This window comes from Microchirus variegatus, assembly GCF_963457635.1.
Source record: "Microchirus variegatus genome assembly, chromosome: 1".
NCBI lineage: Eukaryota > Metazoa > Chordata > Actinopteri > Pleuronectiformes > Soleidae > Microchirus > Microchirus variegatus.
Window position 1 is genome coordinate 15,641,894 of NC_139802.1, and position 18,240 is coordinate 15,660,133.

General features: G+C 38.3%; 1 protein-coding gene across 2 annotated transcripts; it reads right to left on the reverse strand.

Moving 5' to 3' along the window:
* Positions 1 to 719: 719 nt before the first annotated feature.
* rnf144b (ring finger protein 144B) lies at positions 720 to 13,897 on the reverse strand. 2 transcript variants are annotated; one of them, XM_083887892.1, is made up of 9 exons: positions 13,769 to 13,868; positions 11,327 to 11,388; positions 10,970 to 11,242; positions 9,358 to 9,462; positions 8,478 to 8,538; positions 6,111 to 6,324; positions 3,483 to 3,627; positions 3,260 to 3,349; positions 720 to 1,518 (listed from the first exon to the last, which is right to left on the reverse strand). In XM_083887892.1, the coding sequence occupies exons 3-9, from the start codon at positions 11,144 to 11,146 to the stop codon at positions 1,354 to 1,356; spliced, it is 957 nt and encodes a 318-aa protein (XP_083744018.1). In that variant the 5' UTR covers positions 11,147 to 11,242; positions 11,327 to 11,388; positions 13,769 to 13,868; the 3' UTR covers positions 720 to 1,353. The 2 variants fall into 2 exon arrangements, with proteins under 2 accessions (XP_083744018.1, XP_083744017.1); XM_083887891.1 differs by lacking the exon at positions 11,327 to 11,388 and having other exon boundaries at positions 13,769 to 13,897.
* Between the last annotated feature and the right edge of the window lie 4,343 nt (positions 13,898 to 18,240).

Below are 18,240 nucleotides of genomic sequence, written 5' to 3' on the forward strand. Positions count from 1 at the left end.
AACAATATTTCAGATCCTTATGGCAACAAGATCTATTAATAATCAAACCTTTGCACTGTTCTGTCTGTACACAGTATTGTTCTCTGTTTCGAGTATTCCTATTTAAAATGTATGCAAATAATTAGTAGGTAATCTTTTCTTCTTCTTTGTACATTGATATTTTATGATGTAGTGTCCTTATGTGTCTAATCTAACTGTACCATTGTGGAAACATGGCTTATGTTGCTCACATTTGATTATTATTGCATTTAAAACTACTTTCTACGCATTGTGATACATTCTTGGAATATACAAGTACTATAAAAAATATTGTTTACCAGTTTGTTAATAAATAATATTAATAATAATATTAATCTACTTCAGTAAAGAAAACATATATGACAGCCATGTTGAAATAAAAAGTATGCACTGTAAAAAAAAATAAAAATAATAATAATATTCAAAGTTTCTGATGAGATTTGGCATTTAAAATGAACTCTAAATGATTTTATATCTCTTGTGAAGGTCCTCCTTGTCAAGTTTGACCTCAAGGACAAGGATGTGAAGACAACAGGAGGGTTAAGACTAAAGTGAAGGAAGGCCCCAGTAAAAACACAAAACTACCTGACGCACGTCCAGTACAGTGTGTTTATTTCAATTACAATGGTGCTTTTTTTTTTTTAGAAAATATCTGCTGCAGAAAACACCAACAGAAATGTAGAAATGATAACAGCTCACTATACACACACAACCCATAAATACATATGAACACATTTTAGAAAAGTATACACATTTTTCTTTAGAGCCTTTGGTCTGGAACATATTCCAGGTGGAAACTTGCAGAAAAAAAGTCCTCTGTGCACCAATGGAGCCCTATTATACTTTATATAAGTACAGAATATACAGTGCACACTTGATGCCCTTTTCCTTCTCCTTTTATGAAAGAATGACTATGTTTTTTTTTGTCTGAATTTATAACCCTGTGTGATCCCGGCACTCATCCATATTCATACGTCTAACAGTTTTGCATAAGATAAAGATAGAATGGAAGGCAAAGCAAAAGCAACCAAGCACCAGGCACTGTAGAGTGAGGCACTTGAGCACCTAACACCTCTGGTTTGGCATCATCACGTTTGGCACATGAGGGTAGCGTTAACGTGTGTGTGTGACAGAGACGGGAAAAGTGACACATTCTCCTTGCAACCTCTTTGCATCTGAAAACAATGTTTGGCGAATGAATTACATTCAGTCTCCTCATAGTTCATTTCCACCGCGGCCTACAGTCTGTTGAGCCGGGAAAACATGCTCCAATGTTCCAACTTCTCAGGCTTCACACGAGTGACCCTGGGGTCCGACCAGGGACAGACGCCGCTGCTATGATGTGGACGAGTCTGGCTGGCTGAGGTCCTTCTTCCTTTTCTTCTTCTTCTTCCCTCTGCAGGGTTTGCAGACGCAGCACAGGATGCAGGGAGAAGCGAGCAGGAGGAGCGGCGACGTCACCAGAACAATGATGCTGACCCCCACCAAGATGCCCACCACCTGAAGGACAACACAACAGATTAATCAATTATTTGTATTAACAATTACTGAATACAGACTGGGACCTTGTGACGTTTTCAGCCATATTTCTGCTGTGTGAAACTGCGACGTGTGCGTCTTTTGCCTCACATTCCTCCTGCCTCAGTCGTGACGTAAAATGAGTCACTGTGTGCGCAGGAATGCTACACTGAGAAACACACGGCGCTGATAGGCTCAATCAGCCATGTGTGAACTCATTTGACAATGGTTTGAACGCAAAAGACCTTTGTTTATATTTTAAAGGTCACGCACTGTAGCTTTAAGTGGATGAACTGTGACCTGTGTAAAGCACTGACCTCGGCAACATCCAACTTTTGTGGGACAAACTAGAATGTCAAAGTCAATAATGACAATTTATTGAAGAAAAACATTTGACAAATTTCTGTTGTGGCTGAATACGATCCATAACATAACACACTTAACATACTTTTGGCTATGCAGTCGATACTACAATGCAACTTGTGAATGACAAAAATAATTTGTGATGCCCGAACTGTATCGACAAAGGTGTAACCTAGTCTGCTCCGACCTGTTTTAAAGGAACAAAAGCACTGTTGTGCTTCAACTCGGCACACGACACACAACAAGGAAGTTCAGTGCAAACTTGATGCAAGTCATGCGTTAATGGCCTTTGAACAAGGAAAAGTGGAAAGGAAGTATTTAAATTGGTAGATTGGTATTTGTTGGGCTGAATGGCCACCGTCATTAGAGGGCAGGAATTTGAGATTAGTGAGGAGATTAGTTCGGCTTAATGTGTGATAAAGTATTATTTGGGCACAATGGTGGAAAACAAACGCACTGTTAGCAAACAGTAACAGAAACAGGTGGCAGCAAGACATAAACACTGACATTAAATGAATCACAAGATCCAAACACTGCTATCCTGAGAAACACACAGAGAGAGTTTCATGTGGAGCTGATAGGCGTAATCAGCATTGTGTGAACTCATTTGACAGCAGTTTGAATACATGTGTTTGTATTTAAATTTATGCGTCACAGGATGAGCGACAGTAACACCATGAATAAGGGTGGGACAGGCTAAGTAGATTTGCTCTGAATGTAATTCAGCCTACACAGTCTACACTGTCTTCAAATGTCTCCTACAAAGGGTTTGATGCAGCTGTTATGGTCCCATGTCTAACCGTGTGTCCTTTGTGTCTTTGACCTATTTAATTTATGTCAAAGAAGGACATAGCCTAGGACTGGCTGTCCAGACTTTCTTGTCTTCTCCCCATCATGTGGCTCTGTACAGTCTGAACATGATTCCGCCTTCGAGGACAGGGTCGATCATAAGAGTCAGCTGTCCCGTCATCATTCAGCGAGCCACATGCCTCTCTGCTGATCTGTGTTTAATTATCTTGTTGTTAGTTTGTGAATGAGACAAACTATTGATAGTTGCTTAGATTTAATAACGGATTTCTGCTGCTTTCGCGCACATGTGGGTGGGATTTTGTGTTCAGTTACACTATACGTATTTTGATTTAATAGGTGATAGAAGCTAGACTTTCGTTTTTTCAATCTTTATAGACTCTTTTATTGAGACTGTTTTTAGAGTTCTCTTTTGGACAGCACCCATGAATTGCCTTCCTGATAATCACAGATTACCGTATTCCACCTGGTGTTACGTTGCTTTCCTGTACCCTCGTGACCCGGGGTCATAACACAGCTTATATCTGCTCTGCTCTCTGCTGAGGGCCCTCACCTGTGTTCTGTTCCACATCACAGATGCCCTGGAGTGTCCCAGCTTGTTTCTGCACGGCCCCTTGTCATAATGTCTCAGGAAGATGTCGCCCTGCATTTACAGAGCACAGAGGACGAGACACAAACGTTACAGATCATCACAATAATAAGCAAAAAAAAAGAAAAGAAACAGACGCTGAACTTAGTGAAACAGTGGCTGAGATGTTTTGAAGTAGGTCACTCACATCCAGATTCTGCAGACAGTACCAGCAGAAGGTGTGTTTGCAGCTCTTACACAGCATCTGAGCACAGCCCTGGTTCCTCTCAATGTAGATACCACACATGGGACACTGTTTGATGGGCATGTCGGAGTGGCTGTCGGAGCGGGCCCTGCGGATGAAGACAGACATATATGCAGTTTCTGAGAGTTTGAAGCCCACGAAGGTCTCCAGGCGGCCATGTGAAGTCTTTATTTAGCAGCAGGGTACAGAGTGAGGGCTCATTTTTAATGGGGTTCATTATTTTTGGGAGGCAAAGGACATGTAAAGTAAATATTCTAATTCAGGACCAGCGTGACTACTAACAACCACAAAGTTTACATTCTACAATCACAAGGAAATCTCATCATCAGACACAGGAACAGGACTTATGTTATAGGATGATCGTCATCAACATAATCTCTGACTGATTTTTATATTTCTAGTTCTAACTTTGTGTGTCTGTTGTTTGGTTCTTGACAGGCTGTTTCCATGTGACCCCACCCTTTCTAACTGAAACCTGTTGTACCTGGAAACCATGATGAGTGGAGAGAGAAGGAACTACAACACACAAAGATGCCTCCCAAAATGAAAACAATCAGCTGAAAGATGCTAAAATGCCAGGTAATAATTCACCATAAGATGTTATTACATAAGATATCTTTCAATCTTCACAACTTGGATCATCTGCCAGATAAAAGCACTGCTTATAGCAGCTATTTTTCCAGGACCAATTGTGAGTTGTTTCTTTTGGCAAAAAAAGTGCCATAAAGATGTAGAAAAGCATGACCAAATTATTTTGAGTGGACTCACAGAAGCAAAAATCTGTTAACTGCAGCAGATGTAGCTTCTGTGGCGACTGAAAGTAATCAGGGCGGCTCAGAAATGCGAGTTGCCTCAGGTCATATAGAAGAAATGACCAACCTGTTCTAAACCGAAAGTGATAAACACGAAACAGAATGTCAAACTGAAACATTGAGTGAAACAAAAACCCAGACGGGTGTGATTATTTGTCTATAAGGCTTGATAAACCCTTATCACAATAATAAAATAACTTCAACCTCACTGACCTAAAACCCTCCATAGCTGAGGTTCATAAAGGGACTTTAAACTCCTTACTCGAGTGATTGTAAAATCACAGCTACAATAACATTAGGTCTCACTCATCGCACACTGTATGTAGTTTTTACACAGATTACACTGCAGTTTAACACATGTAATATACTACCCATAAGTATGTCTTTTTAAGCGTATATATTTGCTTTAAAGTAAAATGTGGTTTCCGTATCCTAAGAATAGATGTGTTTTATGTTCTTAGGCAAGAGCCTCGCTTTGCAGAAGCCAAAGTCTTGCACTGCCATGTTTTTACAGAGGCTTAAACATTAGAATAGAATAGAGTAGAATCTTATGACACAGAAGAATAAGAAGAAGATCATCTGTGGTATGCAAAGGCCAACTTGATTCCTGATGCTCTTGGCAAAGAGAGGCATAGTGAGAGTAGAGGAGTTCTATGTGTGTTAAAATCTGCAGTCTTACCATTAGATGTCACTAATTCCTACACACTGGACTTTAAATCCCCTTATTTTATTATGATACAAATACATTGTGCTCTACAGCTTAGTTACGTTTTCTAAGAAACTTTCTTATGAAAAAATCTGAAGGGAAAAAAAGTCAGATGTAGATGAATGAGGCTCATTGTGTTCTCACGTCTATATCATGCTCTTCAGTACAAAAACAAATTCCTCTCTCTCTCTCTCTCTCTTTTTAACCAGCACCTGGTCCATCACAGCCCACTGCAGAGACCACACCGCTGCTACACTAACCCGCTGAACAATCTCCTTCTGTACAGACGAGAGGATTAACTGGCTCAGTGCCCATCCTTCACCTCCTTTTGGCACAGAGACACTGGAAATGCAGCACAACTCAGCAACTCTCCAGTGACATCAGTCAGTGGTGTTCAGGGCAGCACCACAGTAATGGGGCTGTACAACAGGGACTACACACAGAGCACAGGCCATTCATCCTGGAATAATGTTTACATTCTGCTCACGGTCACTGCTGGGACATGAAGAAAACATCGCTCCTACGATCTACCCACTGTAAATATAACATAATGATTCCAATTTAATAATAATACTTTAATAATTAAGTGCATCAGCTCCACATGACTATCTCTGCTATTTCTCAGTATAGAAGACAACATTACACTAGTAAAACACAAAGAAGTGTCCACAAAAAGTGAATTATACAGCTCAAAAAGCTGATTGTTGCCGACACTGTATACACACAAGCTCTCCCTCAGACGGATGTGATATTATTGTTTGACGTTTTCAGATGAAGGACACACCAACAAATGACCAAACAGAAGCAGAATAATAATGCCAACAACAACAACAACAACAAAAAATCACCAAATTGAAGTGTGAGATTTTCCCTCACTGAGTTTTCAATTGAATTTCAAATACACAATTAGAAATTGAGCAGTTATTAAAACCAATTATGGTTTGAACATGATTTATATACCACAGTAAAAGGTAGACACACCCAGTCTGATCTCACACACTTACTCTCATCTGGCTCAGACTGTGTGGCTGACCAAACAGCGAGCTGACTGACCTGCTTTCAATAGACGGTGAGGGTGACATCATGGGCTGGCGTTCAGGGCAGGTATGGCTGTCCTGCCAGGGACCTCTGCACCCAGAGCAGAAGACGGTGTGACAGGTGAGGCAGGACACAACGGTGGGCTGGCCCTCAGTGCCGGGCTCCACACTGCAAACCGCCTGGCAGTCGATCACTGGGCACCAGGCTTTACTGGGGTCCAGCTTCACCCCTGCAGACAGTAGAGAGCAGAGGTATTACACACTACATACAGTGGATGCATGAGTTGTACTTCTACAGCCGGGAATCTGACCTGTTGTATACATGGACCTGGATGTTTAGGAACTAAAAGTATAAGTGTCGAAACATTTAGTTACATACTTGATTACCACATCAACAGAAATGAATTCTTCTTTACTGTATTACTTGCATGGTTTCATCCAGCCAACCTTATAGCATCATGTAGCAGAAGTTAAAATGAAGTCACGTCCATTTATCATTTGTAAAATAATGTGATATGAAAAGATACATCTGTGGTAAATTCCACTAATAAGCATGACATTTTTCCCTGATTTCGCTACAACTTCACAGAAAAATGAAACCCTACAAGACAAAGAGCGTCTCTGTGTTGACAGAGTTAACGATGAAGCACAGCAGTTGTTTGAGCTTCATCGTGCTCTCACTCACAAGGTGTTGGAATAATCACATGAATGAGTTACTGACTGGCTACATTCACATATAAGGAGACACTGAAAATGTCTGTACATCACCAAATCATTGTGACAGATGAACAGTTTATGTCAGTAATGTAAAAACTATGGCCCACAGCAACGTCCTAAATTATAATAGAATATAGCCTGCACATGACTTTAGTGTACATTTAAGTTTTAACACTGGGTCCTAGTGTTGCACTACGTCCCAGAGTTACGTCCCCTTTCCCCTTATTTTTCCCCCGTATACACAGAATAAGCAGTATTTTCCACCCTTTTTCAAACAAAATAAATGGAAAGATTTGATTCAGGCTGTTCTTTAATTTAGCAATTATCAAACATAATTAACCTACATTTAATACACTAGACATGGAGATATACCTCTGCTACTGATTGGTAGCTTAGTGAGAGATGTTTTAAACTAGTTATGTATACAAATACCAGAAAGAGATGGATATAAAGGTGTTGTTTTAATATTTTAACATTTAAAAAATAAATAAATAGTTTTGTTTAGCGTCAGAATGACAACTTTAGGACTCCAGTCCAAAGAGGATGCAGTGTTAGCATGCTAAACACTGCTAACAGAAACATTAACCATCTTCAGAAACATGGTAGTATTCTATAAACAAAGTGGCACAACAAAGTATTTCTGTATAATAATATTTTTTCTTTTCTTAAAAGTCAATATACACTACTGAGAAGCTTAACAATTTTGATAATATTTATGATATTAACGTTATTATTTCTCATGTTAGCATGTTACATTTTGCTAGGTAGCACTAAACACAGCACAACTAAGGCTAATCGAAAAATGTTTTTAACTTTGCTTTGAAATGTATCTGTAAACACCAAAATACTGAATAAAACCATAAACTCTAACCAAAGTTATTATTATAAATAAATCGAAAGGGACCACATTTAATTTTGTGGCAAATCAGTGAAACACATAACAAATACTGTACATTATTCTTATTTACCAATGGTTTTCTATGAACGCAACGTTCTGAGTGTAAGGGCGAAAGACTAATAATAATTCACATGTAAATGCTCATGTTTCAGAACTAAAAAACAAACAGTGGAGCTGTAATTTGCCTCCATCAGCTCATACTCCTAGTGTAAGTCATAACAGAAGAGAAACACTGATGTAAAAACCCAGCCTGTACTTTGCACGTCTTTTATATTCTCCAAATATTGATCCTTATGATTTATGGCCTGATACACAATAACTTATTGACTTTGAAGTTTATAGATATTGTGCAACTGGAAACTCCAAATATAGCTGCAAGGCAAACCCGCCTTTGTAAATGTCAGATACCTACTTCATTTGCCTTCAAAAACACATCATTATACACAGGGCAATATCAGTTATACATAGGGCACATGAGTGATTCGCAATTAAAGGATCAATACTTTATTTTTTTTACAAGAATATATATATTTTTTTTACAATGGGTCTCTTAGAGTGATTGTTATTGATTTCAAATGTATTATTTTTATTATTAGAGCCTCAGTTTCAGTAACCTCCTGGATAATACTGATCCTGGTCCCACAATAACCCAGGCATGTGAAGCTCAGCATGCTGTGGGGCTAGTGTAATGCCTCCAGCTGTGGTGTGACCTGAAATAGCCCACTGTCTGTCACCAGCCATCAGCATGTTAACGCAACAAAAACGTACCTCTCTCAAACTTCAACCTCTGAAACAGCTCCACCTGATCAGCTGCAGCAAGGCTGGATATCTGCAATCAGCCCACAAACAAAGAGGCATCAGTCAACTGGTAATCAAATGTTGTGTTTATGCACTCATATGGATATTTAAATATATGGCTTTTCATACAACTGTATTGCAATTCTTATAGATAATGTCTTTTGTATGTGTTCCCTAATGTATAAATGAAAAATTAGGCTATTTCACATGTTTGTAATGCTTCATAGATAATCCAGAATAAAGTGGTCACATAGCAACTGCACATTGCTGCATAAAGACACTTGAGAAGAAAAAAACAAAGGTAGAGTTATTTAGTTCCAATACTGATATATTGAAACTGCAGTCTGTGTTATCTGCTCTAAGCAACACAGAGTCACATTTTTACAATCAAAACCATTATAATTCAGATTTAGAGCCTATAAATAAAAGGTTTTCAAGGCAATAATACAGTTGTTTTGCAAGAGACGTGTCACAAAATGAGAAACTGAGGAGCAGAATTTCCATTTGTTTGTAAAACAGCTTTTCATATGACAGACAAACTGTGAGGCATATCGTATGTCGAGCCACTCACGGCATTTCACTTTTATTTTGACAGCTCGCATTGCCACATTTTGCTCTGCACAGTCGTGAGAATGAGAATTTCCTGTAAAATATTGTTGAGCAAGGGCACACAGGATTTACACAACACTTGGAGTAATCCAATCCTCACTATTTAAAGAACAATTATCAGTGTTGTCTAAAAGAAAACTAGTTGGTTTTCTGCAGGAAAACCAACATTATTTTTGTATTTCACGGCATCTTCAGACTCCTCCTCATGACCTACATATCTTCAGTTTTCAACAGGACATACCTCAGAGTCCGACAGCATGCCAGACTTTTGGCAGGCCATGTCTGGGCAGGTGATGGGTGCCCCCCCACCCTCCATGATAGCAAGCACAACATACTGCTGCAAACACTGGGGATAGAAACAGCACAGCTCCATTAGTCTGGATATTGAATGGCGGCAATTGCAGTGTAATACATCACACACAATCCGAGGCCTTGCAAAAAGCAATACATCTAACAGCACAGCTTCACACTTTATCTGGATGAAAAACCAATATAAACCATGCGTCACATCAAAATATTGAAATCCGCCGGTGCAAATTGAGATGTTGTGCAAATTGAGCAAAAATAAATGGCCACATAAAGAAGGATTTCTAATCTGCACGTCATAAGTCATTAGTTACCGTAGCAATGACTAATGGAAAAGTGGGAGGAACTATGCAAACATTGCGCAAAGGCCAACAGTTTGGAGGAACAGAAACTAAAAACATCAACATGTCACTATTCTGTGGAAGATAAAAAAAAAATATATATCATAAAGGTGGGTGATACATCTCTAAACTCTTTTGTAAATGCAAAGTTGTTGTGTTCATCATGTGCTTTCCCGTGAAACAAGATTTACTGTTCAAAAAAAAAAAAAACAGAGCTAGAATAAACACAAACACTCTCACACAAGCGATAGTGTGTGTGCTGGTGAACAGAGCTGGAGGAGGTTTATACAGCATGCTCCAGCTGATAAGTACCGTTTACAGTGCCTGTTCTTTCCCGTGATACAGTGCATGTTTGTGTTCTAGCTGTATGACCCTGTGCTTGCAACATTGACAATTTAGCTCACACAGACAAAGATTAACACACCTGCCACTATCTGACAAACCTTTGTGTGTTGGAGGAATAACGCCAACAGCTCGACATGTACCACACACACATGCACGTACTGGACAAGCACAGCAGATCTTTATAGTATACTTCGGTCATAGATAATCATCAGGGATGAGTGGATTCTGCTGGATAGTCAGTGTTGATATCAGTGCGATACTGGATCAGATATCAGACAAAGAAAACAGTAACATCCGATAATGAAAGTGAACTCAACATGCTGGAAATGTCTGCCACACAGATGGGAGTTTTATGTTTTTGAAATGTTTTGGATATAGCTATGAAGTATGCTTAATAATCCTGTGGATATTTTTGAAATCCAGTGTTTGGTAAATAAGAGTAGAAACAGCTTGAAAGAATCATAAAAAAAACCTCATGGAAAGACAGTCCTGTGTCCAGACTGTTTCATTTCACGACAACTGCACTGTGCCAGATTTCCCAATAAAATGACCTATTTTAGGATTCTAAAGCAGGAAGTGGTGCTGCTGCAACAAAGAGGAACGTCCCATTTCAAGTAAACCAAATGATGGACATTCGCCAAAATGACCGAAAACAACAAAAAAACATCGCGTTTGTGGAATTTTCAGTATTCCACTCAAGTATGAGTAATGTAAGCAGATGATAAACACTTTTTCTTCTTCTTTCTTAATATAACCTGGAGGTCATCTGTTCTGTCACAGAAATCTACTGGTTTGAGTCCCATCACAACTAATGAGTCTTTGTATTGGAGCTACTCAAAATGCGGATATGTCTCTACTTACAGCTGTGCAGAAGCTGCAGTCGCAGCTTTGCAGCTGGTTGGTGGCTGCAGACGGCTGCTCACTGAGGCACAGCTTGCAGAAGACCTCAGGCCCTGGCTGGGAGTCAATGCCTGCCTCAGGGGTCCCAGGTTCTGAATCCCTGGCTTCCGGGCTCAGGGTGGGACTCCCGCTGGCCATGAGGGGGCGAGGCAGGCGGGGGAAGGAAGCAAGAAGGAATCAGGCTGCTCCTAGTCCTTCTGCTCGGGACAGAGAGGGGCTACAGCCTCCATATTCCTGAAAGAAGAAAAACACACAAGGTCACGCATTGAGCTCATTATGTTCCTACACAGTTGACCAGGACTTAAGATAACACTGCACCATTACTGTTTGTTATTCCGTCAGGTGACTGCTGTGCCAACAGTGATGACTTCACCCTCTCGCTGAAACAATACACTATCATTGTCTTGGTGCTTGAGATTTGAATTAGTCACTGTTTGAAGCTGCGTGGCACAAGGCAAAAATATAATTATGGGTTATTACTGCAAGTATTACGGATTACTCAACAAGTCTGTACAAAATGGATGCCTTTCTCTTTGCCCCAGGTCTGCGTTTTCCCGTGCAGACAGAATTCATGATGGTTGATTACTTTCTCTTACACACACAGTAAATTCAGCCTTAAAGAGCTGCAATTTAAGCCAATGCAAACATGCTTACTATCATTTTTACAATGTTCATCGTCCAGGCTTAGCATGCAGTCAGTCCCCAAACCCTACAATGTTAGTTTGGCAAGAATTAATCAAAGTATTGAACAAATATACATTTAAGTCTAAACTTTTACAAAGTGGTAGACTGATTATTTACTTTGGCCAATTTATCGGAACCAATTTTACAACCTATGGGTATGGGCGGTAGGGGCGGGTCAAAATATAGATTTGGTAATATAATATATTAATATATTATTGTCATCTTTCTTTGCACAAAACAATGATTGATATGCTAGGGCGTTATCCTGCCAGTTTCACTCGCTGGGCATCAATAATAGTTGGGAAACTTGGGTTAGCTTGGATATCTTACAGCGGCATCATGGTGGAGAAAGCTATGTTAAGAGATGCTCCATCCACGTTCAATACATAGACTTTATGCACTTTGTTCTCTTTGTTGGGAATAAACAGAGAAGTCCTGCACTTTTAACTTTTCACGGACGTTTTGTTTTCTTCAGTTTGACAGATATCGTCATGCGTCGCGTTATGATTGTCTTGCAACATGTTGATCATTACAGAATTGTTGCATCATGACCGTTGCACTTCCTGCTTTAGGCCACTTTTGCTGCGTGATTTTTCTCCTAATGTCACTGCATTTCAGTGTACTAGACATTTCAGGCTCAAGTGTGTCCCATCGTTAAGAAACCCTTAAAAGAGACCTTGTGCAAACAGCTGTTTAATGACATCACTGAGCTATAATGTAATCCGTGATTTCCACATTTGATAATCAGACTATGCACCCATATAATAACATTATGATCTACTTAAGTATTTTAGGGCAGCAAGACCAGAGGTTTAAGCTGGTGACCAAACCCAAAAAGATTGTTGATTTTGATTTTGTGACTAATCCTGTGGATAACAGTGGCTGTGCAGTGTGCACAGAACAGGGTCATGCAGTAAACAGTGTTGTTAAAAAATATCCATTATAATCATCTCCATTTCAGCCGAGTGTCAATGTCGGCCACTGTAAACTTTGGGGGCAGCTCGATCAATGCAGCCAAAACCATGAACACAAGTGTCCTGATTTTTTTGTGTGTGCTCTATTATTGTGAACTGGTATATCGACCCATGGTGGCACACATGCAAACATCATCACTGACAGTGGAGCTTGTGCAGCTCGCTGCTATTTCTGCACAGTCATGGAGGATCCTGCATAGCTGCAACAAACATCATCTGTTAGGGCAGCTTCGAGTAACAGTTTCTCAGTTAGGTATACACTGGTAGAGGTGTTTTACCTAAGCAATATGGCATCATCACCTATAGGATATGATGACAGTTTAAACTTTCATTTAATGACCTCACTATTAGGGCCGGCCTTTAAAAAAAAAAACACCAAAAAAAACTGCAGTCTGCCCAGTCTGCATCAGAACTGTTGGGTCAAGTCATCAGTAAAAAACTGTGAGTATCAACTGTTTCTTTAAGGTGTGGATCTGAACATTCAGGGATTAGCAGGCCGGTCGTCACAGACTGCCACTGTGGAGGAGGCAGCTGCATGGTGTGTAACACCAGTTATACAGTAAATGCATCATTTACACAGCTGCAGTCACTTTTTTTTTGGGGGGGGGGGGGGGGCAGCAGCATGAACTGAGGCAGATTATGGAGGGAGGGAGTGAGTGAGTGAGTGTGGGGAAAAATGCAAACCCTTCATTGAGTGTATATGAGGTGGAGGGCACTGAGATACATGCTTTCAATGAGCGTGTTTTTGTTCAAATTCTGTTAATAGGACTGAAATATGACACATGCAATTAACCCTCAGGCTTTTCTGACAACATGTAAAAGCAGTGTGCTACAGAGCATTTAAAACACAACACTGAACAGTATAGAGTAGAAGAGAAAATGTGTTGTTATGGCAATGGGACAGTAAACTAGGTATGCATACATAATACATGCAAGATTTAATGTATGTTCATGTAAGCACTATGTGATAATTAAAAAAACACACACAAAAACTGACGCATACTACTTCGTGCAGGGTGTGCTGTGAGTGTGTGTGTGCGCGTGCGTGTGTGTGTGTGTGTGCGCGCGCGCGCTGCAGACAAAAGCAGAGACGGGGACCTACCTTGTCTGTGCTGGACCACTGCTTGTAAGAGCTTCCTGAGTCCAGAGCCGCAGTTCACACACACACAGAGACACAAACACACACACGCTCACGTGTGTTGTTGACACAGTCAGGTGATTCCACTGTCTGCCCTTTCGCGGCACTGCCCACGCTCACAGAAACACGACAGCCACCGTTTAAATGTCCTGCTCGCAGCTGCTGTGCGTGTCCCGCGTATGACTGTGTTATGTTTCCATCCAGGAAGCTGATGGTTATGCCAGCACTCCCACACAGATTTTTGGCTCTCGAATGCCCCCGCTGGTCACTTGCTGAACATCATGTTGCGTTCAGAGGCAGTGGGTGAAAAATGGGTGTCACGCCGGTTGCTTGTGAAATCAGTCCCACCCCCAAAATCTACCGCCAAATCTGATTTATCTATCTATATATACATATACATATATGTATATGTATATATATATACACACACACATATACATATATACATTCAGTGCTTGACCAATTTATTAGACCGCCACCAAGCTCTTTAACCAAAATTATAATTTTAATGCCAAAATATAATTATTATTTTTATCCATGAATTTTCCAATGTACAAAACAACAGACAGAATAGTGACATAATTATTATTTCTTGATTAAGATATCAAATTATAGATATAGTTATTTACTTAGTTTGAGTGGTTGAATGCTACATGCTTGATTCATTTCTAACTTCTCAGAGTTCAGTGAGCCGAGTCATAAAAATCATAGAACTGCCACTGGTAGTGATGTGGTGTTTGTGGTGATACTTTGACTATTTGTGAAACCTGTGCAGCAGAACTAACACGGTAAACAGGAAGTGAGTCAGTATAACACAGAAATGTTTGTTGTTTTAGTTGAAAACACAAAAGTATCACTAGTTCATATGATATCGGTCATTATTATGCCTAATGTTTAAATGTGTCCATCCTTCCAGCTATGAAAATAAACTCTTATAATTTACCTTTTACAAGGTTTTTCAGTGCTGGTAGATAAACATTTTTGTAATTTCAATATTGTTGTTTGTCTATTTCAATCAGGTATATATGAACAAGTTAATATTGGTGCGAATCTGGATCTGAAGATTTTTTTTTTCTTTTTCTGAGGGTGAGCTTTATTCAGTCAGAAATAAACAAACTTGTGAACATGTGAAATCACCCTCAGGACCCTCCCAGTCACACAGGGTGGAACACCAGCAGCAGCAGCAGCAGCAGCAGCAGCTGCACGAGCGGCTTTGTTAGTGAGAATTTACCACCATTCCCCGCCCTTTCTCTCTCTACACAGGCATGGAATTCCCAAACTCAAGTGCGCATGTGCTTTTCTGACCAAGGGTTTTTCTGAAAAGCTCATAACAGTTGCTGTCAGGAGGATTATTTCATATTTCTGCCACACGACCAACTGAACAGACAGTTCAATCCCCCTGGCTTTTGAGTCTTCTTTATAATGCACAGTGATGAAAGAAGAATCACTGAATAAGGTAAGGGTTTTGCTCTCTCTATCTCTTATGCCTAATAGTATCTGTACAGTTTGCATATAAAAGTCTTTTTTGCCATTAATATCAAAGTAGTATGCCCTTATATTTTGACTTTTTTGATTATTTCGATTCATTTTATGTTTCTCCAACTGTAGCCGTGTCTGCAAACATACAGAACATAATTTGTGTTCTGCTTATACATGAAATGAGTTGTTTCAAGGTGGTAACATGAAAAAAGATGTGTGATAAAGTATACTTAGGTTTTGTGACAAAACATTTGGTCAAAGCCAGAAAATCTCTCCCTCCCCCTCTCTATCCCCCTTACAAGTTCCGTATATGTTGTGGGTTGTGGTTAAAAAAGAATTTAAAAAAGTTCCACATAGGTTGCAGCAGCATGTGAGACAAAGTCCTGTGACCTAGAAAAACAGAAGAAATTTCCCTGTAATGCAGCAAAGGTGGTAAACCCCTGGTCCTCTCCTCCCCTCCCCTCTCCTCCCCTCACGTTTACGGTGAGCGTGAGTGTGTATCAAGGATTAGATTTGGGCATACAGTTTTAAACTATTCAAAAGCATAAACACAGCACAAGCAGATGTGATCACTGTGGGCAAGAGGAAACAGTTCAGCATGTTCTAACTCAGTGTAACAAATATCAATGAGAAAGAGGAATTATGATGCAAAAGTTAAGGGACACCATATATGTCTAACGTCCCCTCTCCACCATAATGGTCGACATTAATGGAAAAATAGCCTTATTCTTCTGCATCTACAAAGAAACAGTGTATGACTGTATACCATACTGTATCTCCACCATGTTTTTCAGGGCCTGTTTTTGTGAGAAAAAAAAGATTCTTTTTAGGGGTGTATTTCTGATTTTTTTTTTCAGGGTCTGTTTTTATGTCTGCATACTTTACTATGTCGTCCAAAATTTGACCAAAAAGTTATATGTTGGTTTGTCGTCCAAAATTTGACAAAAAGAGTCATACTATGTCATCCAAAATTTGAAACATTTTCAATTTTTTTTTTTTTTAATTCCATAATTTTACAAAAACGTCATACTATACTAGGTCGTCCATAATCATACAAATATTTTGAAAAAAAATGTTGGTAAAAAAATGTTTTGGTACAAAATGTCATACTATACTATGTCGTCCAAAATTTGACAAAACTTTATACTATACTATGTCTTCCAAAATCTTACAATTTTTTTGAAAAATACATTTTTGGTCCTAAATTTGACAAAAATGTCATACTATACTATGTCGCCCAAAATGTGACAAAATGTCATACTATACTGTGTCGTCCAAAATTTGACAAAAAGAGTCAGACTATGTCATCCAAAATTTTCTAAAAATAAATTTTTGGTCCAAAATTTGACATAAAAACGTCATACTATACTATGTTGTCCAACATGTGAAAATGTTTTGGAAAATTTTAATTTTTGGTCCTCAATTTGACAAAAATGTCATACTATACTATGTCGCCCAAAATGTCATACTATACTATGTCTTCCAAAATTTGACAAAACGTCATTGTATAGTATGTTATCCAAAATCTTACATTTCTTTTGAAAAATTAATTGGTCCTAAATTTGACTGTCCTACTGTAGAATGTCATACTATACTATGTCGCCCAAAATGTCATACTATACTATGTCATCCAAAATTTTTGAAATTTTCGAAAAATACATTTTAGTCCATAATTTGACAAAAACGTCATACTATACTATGTTGTACAAAATGTGATAAAATGTCATACATACTATGTCATCCAAAATTTGACAAAAACTTCATACTATACAATGTCATCCAAAATTTGACTTAAAAAAAAAAAATGTTGGGTCCAAAATTGGATGAAACGTCATAGCATAGTATGTCGTCCAAAATGTGACAATTGAAAAAAAAAAACAATTTGATGTAATATAGTATGTCGTCCAAAATTTGAATTTTTTTTTGAAAAATAAATTTTTGGTCCAACATTTGATAAAAACGTCATGCTATACTATGTCGCCCAAAATGTCATACTATACTATGTCATCCAAAATTTTCGAAATTTTCGAAAAATACATTTTAGTCCATAATTTGACAAAAACGTCATACTATACTATGTCGTCCATAATCATACAATTATTTTTGAAAAATAAATTTTTGGTTCTAAATTTGACAAAAAAGTCATACTTATACTATGTCGCACAAAATGTGACCACATTTTATACATACTATGTCATCCAAAATTTGACAAAAACTTCATACTATACAATGTCGTCCAAAATGTGACAATTTTTTTGAAAAATAAAAATTGGTCCAAAAATATGTCGTCTTAGTTTTGGCAAAAACGTAATACTATCATATGTCGTCAAAAATTGGACAATTATTTCGAAAAATAAAAATTGGTCCAAAATTTGACAAAACGTCATAATATAGTATATTATCCAAAATTTGAATTTTTTTTGAAAAATATATTGTTAGTCCAAAATTTGACAATTTTTTAAAAAAATAAATTTTTGGTCCAAAATTTGACAAAAATGTAATCCAAAATTTGAAAAATCAATTTTTGGTCCAAAATTTGACAAAAACTTCATACTATACTATGTCATCCAACATTTGACAATTTTTAAAAAAAAATAATTTTTGGTCCAACATTTGACAAAAACGTCATGCTATACTATGTCACCCAAAATTTGACAATTTTTTTAAAAATACATTTTTGGTCCAACATTTGACAAAAAAGTCATAATATAGTATGTCGTCCAAAATTTGTCCATTTTGTTGTCCAAAATTTGTCCAAAAATTGGACAAAATCTCCATAGTATAGTATGTTGTTCAAATGTTGTTTTTTTAAAATCAATTTTTGGTCCAAAATTTGACAAAAATGTCATCCAAAATTTGAAAAATCAATTTTTGGTCCAAAATTTGACAAAAACATCATACTATAATATGTCCTCTTAGTTTTGGCAAAAACGTAATGCTATAATATGTCGTCCAAA

Excerpts from the sequence above, each read along its gene's own strand:
- rnf144b (XM_083887891.1), bottom strand. The coding sequence starts at position 11,146 with ATGGCCAGCGGGAGTCCCACCCTGAGCCCGGAAGCCAGGGATTCAGAA. Across the intron at positions 9,463-10,969 it reads ACTGCAGCTTCTGCACAGCT|TGTTTGCAGCAGTATGTTGT; the intron begins GTAAGTAGAGAC and ends TTCTATCCCCAG. Across the intron at positions 1,519-3,259 it reads TGATGTGGAACAGAACACAG|GTGGTGGGCATCTTGGTGGG; the intron begins GTGAGGGCCCTC and ends GTTGTCCTTCAG.